The 10,497-nt window shown below is 38.3% G+C and overlaps 1 protein-coding gene across 2 annotated transcripts in view; it reads right to left on the bottom strand.

Moving 5' to 3' along the window:
• Window positions 1–228: 228 nt before the first annotated feature.
• The window catches only part of YTHDF3 (YTH N6-methyladenosine RNA binding protein F3), an 83,752-nt gene continuing 73,483 nt past the window's right edge, over window positions 229–10,497 (bottom strand). For both annotated transcript variants that reach the window (XM_053715074.1, XM_053715073.1), the window contains exon 5: window positions 229–4,154. In XM_053715074.1, the coding sequence (XP_053571049.1) occupies window positions 4,131–4,154 (24 nt within the window). In that variant the 3' untranslated portion in view covers window positions 229–4,130. The remainder of the gene's footprint in view (window positions 4,155–10,497) is intronic.

Below are 10,497 nucleotides of genomic sequence, written 5' to 3'. Positions count from 1 at the left end.
TAAATACAAATTTCACAGTAAGCAAATAAACATTCTGTAAAGTGTAAGATCCATATTTACCTTTAACACAAATTTCTAAAGAAAAAAAAGAGTCAGGTTTAGAATCTGTATTTAAAAAAATGGTCAGAAAGAGTATTTGTAGTAACGCTTGTTTTCAAATCAACACTTTGTTCCATAGCAAAGAAACGGTTACATTGTCTAGACAGCAAAAAAAATTACATTGCAATATTTGGATTTCAACATCATTTATTTTCCATCTCTGTAAGGACTGCTTGCTCTGCCGTAAGTGTATACAGTTTATAGAATACTTTACTTGTAATTGCATACATGAGATTCAATTATACAAGACTGGGTTACCACAGTTCTCACAAGAGGCAGAGTGATGCAGAGGCACAACTGGGTTATATAACTGGAATCTTCCTGTAATTAGATTATTTTCCCCCCATACATACAGAGTTACAACACAAAGGTTTTAACTCTTTCAGTCACGTGCATGGCAGTCAAAGTTCATCTGTGTGCTGGGTGAGAAAATGAACCGAGAGTGAAATGTGACTTTGAAGTAGAATAAGTACCCCTTTTAAAAAAAAACACCAGCAACTAAAAAAAGTTTGAATGTTGCATAAAATTTATATAATTCTACTAAAACATTTATACATATTCAAATTGCTTTTCATTGAAATGCCAGTTATCTTATATATATATTTATAGAATTTAATATAGGTATATAATAAACAGCATCTATACAACCTGACGGAGTTTGCTATTAGAAATAATTATTAATATTGTACCATAACTAATGTTATGCTGTAGATGGGTTATTAAGTAACGGTAAGTTATCTTTTATTGTAATAAACAGGGTAGACATATATATATCTCAATCAAAAACAAAAAACTTTTGTTTGAGAGAAGACAGGCAGAAAAATACATTACTTTCTTCTGAATACCGGCAGCACTTGGGGTTCAATATGATGTGAACACTTCTGCTGAGAACCAAATCACTGAATTACATTTTGACTACTGCTAAAATTTAGCTTCCACAAACACCCTGTGAAGTCTACTATGTAACACAATCTTAGAAGCTAGTGCCAAATGCTTGATACAATATGTAGTTCCACAAATACTGTCTCAGGAAACACAAAATGCCTATTCCAACTGCAAATGTGGTACTATTTGTCAGGCTGCTCAGTATATAAATACTATAGATAATGTAAAATGCTCAACAACATTATTCTCGACAGTACTTAGGGTACATGCAACACAGTCCTAATTAACAAATAAAAGTGGAAAGAGGGTGTCAGGCACAAATGCTTAATCATGAGCTGTAGTTGCAATGTACCATTATATACCAAAGCCAACAAACATGCACGAAAAGCCTCTAATTTATAAAACTTTTTTTTCACTTGCTAATTGTAACAATCAAAATAATCCCTAACAAAAGACTGCACACACAGGCTAAGAAGTCTATAAATTGCAAATAGTAATGAGAGTTTTCTTTAGACCAGTCTTCCGTTGTGAAACACATTTTATTGAAACTGGAAGAAGAGACATGCCGGATTCTAATTTTTAATGGCCTTCAACTGAAGGTTAATAGATTTTGGTAGAATTATTTATTTACTAGATTTCTGCCATTTAGACAAAACCTGCAAAATAGTTGTTGACGTGGAATGTATTTTTATTTATTATCTTTAAAGCTAATTTATTTAATAGAATCAACTAAGAAAACAGGTCTTCAAAGTGCCATGCATCATCTTTTTTTCTCAACAACAAAAGATCAGATTCAACAAATGTTAAAATTACATGAAGTAGTAAAATCATTTGGTTACATTAATGTGTTGCCCTGTTTTATTATAATTATTGTAATTCTATAGCCGGACACATTTTTACTTGGTTGGGATTAATAAAAAAATATATATATATTTAAATAAAAAAAAAGTTAATACAACTTTACCATGACTGCTAAATTTCAGTAATACCTTTAAACTACCAAGGAAAATACCTTCATCTCTGCATTTGGAAGAAAAACACTCTTGGTATTTAAATTTGCAATACAATAAAGCAGTAAATCAAAATGTTAAACCAATACAATAAGGGTGTTCATTCAAATGATATAATCTTTAAACTTTCCTTCAATAGTTTAGATATGTTAACGGAAAATTTGAAACCATCCAAAAAAATAATAATAATAATTGTAAATAAAGAGACAGCAAATAACACAACTAAACATTTTTTTGCTAAAAAGACATACTTGATATAGGTATCCACTCATCGCTGACCTGAAAATTTGCACTAACAAAAGCTATAAAGCAGCTTTGAGAAAATGCATAATTACATTTTACATATGCTCATAAACTCTACATTTATATATTTCTCTGTAGTACAATACCAAAATTCTACTGATTTCTATGAACTTCAAATAAATGTAATGCAATAGAGAATAGGCACATAAAATAAATCCAATAGAGAAATCGGAAGCAACTTACTCTGAACGTTAAGTTGTACCCACTTAAAATTAGTTTAACAGTTCATGAAATGGGGATATATAATTTTGGTAAAAAAGATAAAAGCGAAGTAAAATTTGGCAAACAAAAGAATGTTTGCTAATCAAGAAGTATTTTTATTAAAGGGACAGTAAACTCAAAATTAAACTTTCAGGATTCACATAGAGCATTTCATTTTAAATAATTTTCCAATTTACTTCTGTTATCAAATACGCTTCTTTCTCTTGGTATCTTTTATTGAAGAGTAAAATTAGGTAGGCTCATCAGAGCTCAGGAGTGTGCACGTGTCTTTAGTACTCTATGTCAGCAGTCTTTTGCAGCATTATTTGTAGCTTTGTTAAACAATGTTGCAACACACTGCTGCCATTGGGCTCAATTTACCAAACCCTTCTCCTCCTTTGACTGCAGGTTCGCACAAGAGAACCTGCAGTCAGAATGACCGCTGCTTTCCTACCTTGTTCTCCACCTCTTAGGTGGAGAATTTCAATATCCCAAATCTAGTCCGACTGGGGAGATTGACAACTCCTGCCTGTGCGATTGGCTGTGAGCAGCCAGGGTCGGGGTTGCACGTGAGAGCAAAGGAACAAATGTGTACGGCAAGGTTTGATAAATTGAGCTCAAAGAGTACTAAAGACACATGCACCACTCCTGAGCTCATATGAGCCTATCTAGTTTTACTCTTCAATAAAAGATACCAAGAGAAAGAATTGATAACAGAAGTAAATTGGAAAGTTTAATATTGCATGCTCTATCTGAATCATGAAAGTTAAATTTTGACTGTCCCTTTAAGCTAATTTTATTAGATATAGATGTAACTTTCCATTATCAGGACAGCACTTGGCCATACTTTTCAAAATATAGCAAAAATATGAATTAAGTATCATTAGAAATTCATAATAAAAAAAGAAGCTACTAGAACTGAGGTACAGTTACACAAAGATTTGTGATACCAAACAAACCCTTGTTTGACCTTTGCAACTGAAAGAAATCATCAGCAGTGACATAATTTGGTCTTTTGGGAGAAATGAAAAACTACTAAAGACTTAAAAGTGCAGAGGGGAACAAAGCTGTATTTCAATATTCTCAGGCACTACACAGTGTTGAAAACAGACACCCCAATAAAGCTATGACGGTGTCAAATAAATTTGCTAAGATGTGGTTTAAAAGATAGTTTACCATAGTAACGCAGGTACTGTAATTCACCTACTGAGGAATTAAATAGAGCATAATTCATTTTTAATTCCAGATATAGTAATGGCAATTTAATAAAATGTGACGGAATCTCACATTGACATTAACTAATTTTGTAGCATGTGTTAATGTTGAAGAAGCAAAACAAAGATGCATTCAAATGAGTTTCATGTGCCTTTGTAAGGATGCATGATTATAAAACAGCAGATAATGATAAACGTTTCAGGACAGAAAGTGCTTGACAAAGTTAAAGTTCTCAAGTGTTTGATGAAAGAAAGGGCAATGCACCGAAGAAGACCATTATTAGGACAAAGTCAATTTGTGTTAAACGTGATCAGCGGCCACCTAAAGTAGAAATAAAAAGCATTATGTTGTCTTCAACAAAGTAGGCGTTTTCAGAGTCTGCATCATTAGTGTTATAATAGCAGAATATCTTCATGATTATTGTTTGCTTCGATTTCTCTCCTGTGAAAACACACAAAAACATGTCCTTTAAGTAAAATAAGATATTACATATTTAGTAATTTCACAAATATTAGGTGACAATCATAATTTTATATGAAATAATAAGATCAGCCAACTAAACTACAGGAGGAAAAAGTAAATTTATGCTTACCTGATAAATTAATTTCTTCTACGATAAGACGAGTCCACGGATTTCATCCTTACTTGTGGGATATTAACCTCCTGCTAACAGAAAGTGGCAAAGAGCACCACAGCAGAGCTGTATATATAGCTCCTCCCTTCCCTCCACCCCCAGTCATTCGACCGAAGGTTTAGGAAGAGAAAGGAAAAGCTAAAGGTGCAGAGGTGACTGAAGTTATAAAAAATAAAATATAATCTAAATCTGTCTGAAAAATGACAGGGAGGGCCGTGGACTCGTCGTATCGTAGAAGAAATTAATTTATCAGGTAAGCATAAATGTACTTTTCTTCTACAAGATACGACGAGTCCACGGATTTCATCCTTACTTGTGGGATACAATACCAAAGCTACAGGACACGGATGAAACGGGAGGGACAAGACAGAGACCTAAACGGAAGGCACCACTGCTTGAAGAACTTTTCTCCCAAAAACAGCCTCAGAAGAAGCAAAAGTATCAAATTTGTAAAATTTGGAAAAAGTATGAAGAGACGACCAAGTCGCAGCCTTGCAAATCTGCTCAACAGAAGCATCGTTTTTAAAAGCCCATGTGGAAGCCACAGCCCAAGTAGAATGAGCCGTAATTCTTTCAGGAGGCTGCTGTCCAGCAGTCTCATATGCCAGGCGGATGATACTCCTCAGCCAAAAAGAAAGAGAGGTAGCCGTAGCTTTCTGACCCCTACGCTTTCCAGAATAAACAATGAATAATGAAGATAATTGACGGAAATCCTTAGTTGCCTGCAAGTAAAACTTCAAGGCACGGACCACGTCCAGGTTATGTAACAGACGCTCCTTCTTAGAAGAAGGATTAGGACACAAGGAAGGAACAACAATTTCCAATGACCGAATCTGAGAATCCCCGCTTAGATAAAATCAAGCGTTCAATCTCCAAGCAGCTGCAGAGAATTTAGATTTGGATTTTGGAAAGGTCCTTGAATGAGAAGTTTCCACGGTGGCAGAGAGGACATGTCCACTAGATCCGCATACCAAGTCCTGCGTGGCCACGCAGACGTGATCAGGATAACTGAAGCTCTCTCCTGTTTGATCCGAGCAATCACGCGTGGAAGGAGAGGAAACGGTGGAAACACTTAAGCTAGGCTGAACGACCAAGGCACTGCCTGGGGATCCCTCGACCTGGATCCGTATCTTGGAAGCTTGGCATTCTGACAAGATGCCATCAGATCCAATTCCGGTCTGCCCCATCGGAGAATCAGTGAGGCAAACACCTCCGGGTGGAGTTCCCACTCCCCCGGATGAAAAATCTGTCGACTTAGAAAATCCACTTCCCAGTTCTCTACTCCTGGGATGTAGATTGCCAATAGATAACAAGAGTGCGCCTCCGCTGATCGAATTATCTTGCATACTTCTAACATCGCTAAGGAACTCCTCGTTCCCCCCCCTGATGATTGATATAAGCTACAGTCGTGATATTGTCCGACTGGAATCTGATGAATTTGGCCGAAGCCAACTGAGGCCATGCCTGAAGCGTATTGAAAATTGCTCTCAATTCCAGAATATTGATTGGAAGTAGACTCTCCACCTGAGTCCATACACCCTGAGCCTTCAGGGAATTCCAGACTGCACCCCAGCCCAGGAGACTGGCGTCCGTTGTCACTATCACCCACGAGGGTCTGCGGAAAAATGTCCCCTGGGACAGATGATCCAGTGACAACCACCAAAGAAGAGAGTCTCTGGTCTCTTGATCCAGATTTATCTGAGGAAATAAATCTGCAATGTCCCCATTCCACTGCCTGAGCATGCACAGCTGCAGTGGTCTGAGATGAAAACGAGCAAACGGAATGATGTCCATTGCCGCTTCCATTAATCCAATTACTTCCATACACTGAGCTACTGATGGCCGAGGAATGGACTGAAGAGCTCGGCAAGTATTTAGAATCTTTGATTTTCTGATCTCCGTCAGAAATATTTTCATGTCTACAGAGTCTATCAGAGTTCCCAAGAAAGGAAACCTTGTCTGTGTAACTAGTGAACTCTTTTCTAGGTTCACCTTCCAACCGTGAGTTCTCAGAAAGGACAACATTGTGTCTGTATGAGATCAAAATATCGTCCAGATAAGGCGCCACTGCTATGCCCCGCCGTCTGAGAACCGCCAGAAGGGACCCTAGAACCTTTGTGAAGATCCTGGGTGCTGTGGCCAACCCGAAGAGAAGAGCCACGACCTGAAAATGTTTGTCCAGGAAGGCAAACCTTAGGAACTGATGATGATCCTTGTGAATAGGGATATGAAGGTATGCATCCTTCAAGTCCACGGTAGTCATATTGACCCTCCTGGATCATTGGTAAAATTGTTCGGATAGTCTCCATCTTGAACGATGGGACTCTGAGAAATTTGTTTAGACACTTGGGAGATCTAAAATGGGTCTGAAAGTTCCCTCTTTTTTGGGAACCACAAAAAGATTTGAATAAAACCCCTGTCCCAGTCTTGGAACGGGACGAATTACTCCCATGGTAGAGAGGTCTTTTACACAGCGTAAGAACGCTTCTCTTTTTATCTGGTCTACAGACAATCGTGAAAGAAGAAATCTCCCTTTTGGGAGAAAATCCTTGAATTCCAGTTGATACCCGTGGGTCACGATTTCCAATGCCCAGGGGTCCTGAACATCTCTTGCCCAAGCCTGGGCAAAGAAAGAAAGTCTGCCCCCTACTAGATCTGGTCCTGAATCGGGGGCAGCCCCTTCATGCTGTCTTTGTAGAAGCAGCGGGCTTCTTGGGTTGGTTACCTTTGTTCCAAGCCTGGTTGGGTCTCCAGACAGATTTGGAATGAGCAAAATTCCCTTCCTGCTTTGTGGAGGAAGAGGAAGCAGAGGGTACTCCTTTAAAATTTCAAAAGGAACGAAAATTATTTTGTCTACCCCTCATCTTAACAGACTTATCCTGAGGTAGGGCATGACCTTTACCTCCAGTAATGTCAGAAATGATTTCCTTCAACTCAGGCCCGAATAGGGTCTTACCCTTGAAAGGAATAGCTACAAGCTTAGATTTTGATGACACATCAGCAGACCATGATTTTAACCATAACGCTCTACGCGCTAAAATGGCAAATCCTGCATTTTTCGCCGCCAATTTAGCAATTTGAAAGGTGGCATCTGTAATAAAAGAATTAGCCAGCTTGAGAGCCTTAATTCTATCGAAAATGTCCTCTAAAGGGGTCTCAACCTTCAGACTCTCTTCTAGAGCATCAAACCAAAAAGCTGCTGCAGTAGTAACTGGAACAATGCAAGCTGTTGGTTGTAAAAGAAAACCCTGATGAATAAATAATTTCTTTAGAAGACCCTCCAACTTCTTATCCATAGGGTCTTTAAAAGCCCAACTGTCCTCAATAGGTATAGTTGTACGATTAGCCAGGGTAGAAATAGCTCCCTCCACTTTAGGGACCGACTGCCAAGAGTCCCGAATGGTGTCTGATATGGGATACATTTTCTTGAAATTAGGAGGAGGAGAGAACGGTATACCCGGTCTATACCATTCCTTTTTTATAATTTCCGAAATTCTTTTAGGAACCGGAAAAAGATCAGTGTAAGTAGGTACCTCTAGATATTTGTCCATTTTACACAATTTTTCTGGAGGAATCACAATAGGGTCACAATCATCCAGAGTCGCTAAAACCTCCCGGAGTAACAGGCGGAGGTGTTCAAGCTTAAATTTAAAGGACATGACGTCCGAATCTGTCTGAGTTAACATACTTCCAGGGTCTGAAAGTTCTCCCTCAGACAACAATTCCCTGACCCCCAACTCAGAGCCCTGTGAGGGTACATCGAAAATAGCCAACAAAGCATCAGAGGATTCAGTATTCACATTAATACCTGACCTACTGCGTTTACCCTGTAACACTGGTAACTTAGATAATACCTCTGTAAGGGTAGTTGACATAACTGCAGCCATATCCTGCAGAGTAAAAGAATTAGACGCACTTGAAGTACTTGGCGTCGCTTGTGTGGGCGTTAAAGGTTGTGACACTTGGGGAGAATTAGATGGCATATCCTGATTCTCTTCAGACTGAGAAATCATCCTTAGGCACACTTTCTTTACCTAAAATATGTTTTTTACATTTTAAGGCCCTTTCAGTACAAGAGGTACACAAAGTAAGAGGGGGTTCCACAATGGCTTCTAAACACATAGAATAATTAGTTTCCTCAATGTCAGACATGTTGAACAGACTAGTACTAGCCACACTAGTCGTAAATCACCTCATATATTGATTCAGAACAACTTTTAGAAAAAAAAGTACTGCGCCTTTAAGAAATAAAAGGAACAACAATTTTTCTCAAACTGCCTAAAGCCATTGAAAACGCTAAAACAATCAAATATAATAATTCAATTGGCCCAAAAATTATTGCACCCTATAGGTAAATGATGAATCTACCCTCTAAGAAGCATTTTAATCACAAAATATATTTTAATAGAAAAAAATGACACCTACCTGCCCCAGGGTACTGCAAAAATTACTCGACAACGATCCGGTGAACAGAACTCAACTCTAGGCCCCACAGGAGCTAATGCCTGCTGCCTTCTCAGTCAGAGTAAACTGTGCATCTGAGCGCGCGAAATAGGCCCCGCCCATCATGGACGTCGTCTAAATAGTTTGTTTAACCGCATAAGAAGCGATTTGGAAAATAAGCCATGTGGTCCCCTGAACTTCTTATAAAAATAAACTGCAGCCCTACTGACTTTTTAAAATAATAAATATATAATGTCAAGCTGCCTCTCCCAGTGTCCAGGCCCATACAGATAGAAGCAATATGTATGCAACATAAGGATTTTCAGTAACACCCTCAGTGATACAGGTCTACTGCTTACCCCTTCCCTTGCAGGGAAAAATGTCAGCCAATTCTGATATAACAAGTCTCCTCAGAAATGAAAGACTGAACATACCTCAATGCTGCTTGTAGCATGACACCGTTCTCCACACTGAAGATTTATCTTGTACTACCTTCAGAAGCTCTGTGGGATCCAAAATGGATCTTAGTTACATCTGCTAAGATCATCAACCTCATGGCAGAAATCTTCTTCCATACCTGAGGAAAATAGTACACACGGTACCATTTAAAATAAAAAACTTCTTGATTGAAGAATCTAAAACCAACACCTCACTTTACCTCTTCCTATTACTAACACAGGCAAAGAGAAAGACAGAGTGGAGGGAAGGGAGGAGCTATATATACAGCTCTGCTGTGGTGCTCTTTGCCACTTCCTGTTAGCAGGAGGTTAATATCCCACAAGGGTGAAATCCGTGGACTCGTATCTTGTAGAAGAAATATGGTATTTAAAGCAGTGCTATATACATTTTTTCAAAATCAAGGAGCCAGCCCATAGTATATTCGCTCTTTTTTCTTTTGGAGGTATTTTGGCACGTTTATTGTTGTAATATCTCTAATATTTTTGGTATGAACATTTAGGTGCATTTAGTAAGGATACTCTCCCTTTACTTATATTAATAGAGTATATATATATATATATATATATATATATATATATATATATATATATATATATATAAAAAACATAATTTATGCTTACCTGATAAATTTATTTCTCTTGTAGTGTATCCAGTCCACGGATCATCCATTACTTGTGGGATATATTCCCTTCCCAACAGGAAGTTGCAAGAGGATCACCCACAGCAGAGCTGCTATATAGCTCCTCCCCTCACATGTCATATCCAGTCATTCGACCGAAACAAGACAAGAAAGGAGTAACCATAGGGTGCAGTGGTGACTGTAGTTTAATTAAAAATTTAGACCTGCCTTAAAAGACAGGGCGGGCCGTGGACTGGATACACTACAAGAGAAATAAATTTATCAGGTAAGCATAAATTATGTTTTCTCTTGTTAAGTGTATCCAGTAAACGGAAGATCCATTACTTGTGGGATACCACTACCAAAGCTTAAGTACACGGATGATGGGAGGGACAAGGCAGGAACTTAAACGGAAGGAACCACTGCCTGTAGAACCTTTCTCCCAAAGACAGCCTCCGAAGAAGCAAAAGTGTCAAATTTGTAAAATTTTGAAAAAGTGTGAAGCACAGACCAAGTCGCAGCCTTGCAAATCTGTTCAACAGAGGCCTCATTCTTAAAGGCCCAGGTGGAAGCCACAGCTCTAGTAGAATGAGCTGTAATCCTTTCAGGGGGCTGCTGTCCAGCAGTCT

The sequence above is a fragment of the Bombina bombina genome, chromosome 5, assembly GCF_027579735.1.
Source record: "Bombina bombina isolate aBomBom1 chromosome 5, aBomBom1.pri, whole genome shotgun sequence".
Classification (NCBI taxonomy): Eukaryota; Metazoa; Chordata; class Amphibia; order Anura; family Bombinatoridae; genus Bombina; species Bombina bombina.
Note: the sequence above shows the minus strand (reverse complement) of the source record. Positions and strands in the feature narration are given on the sequence as shown.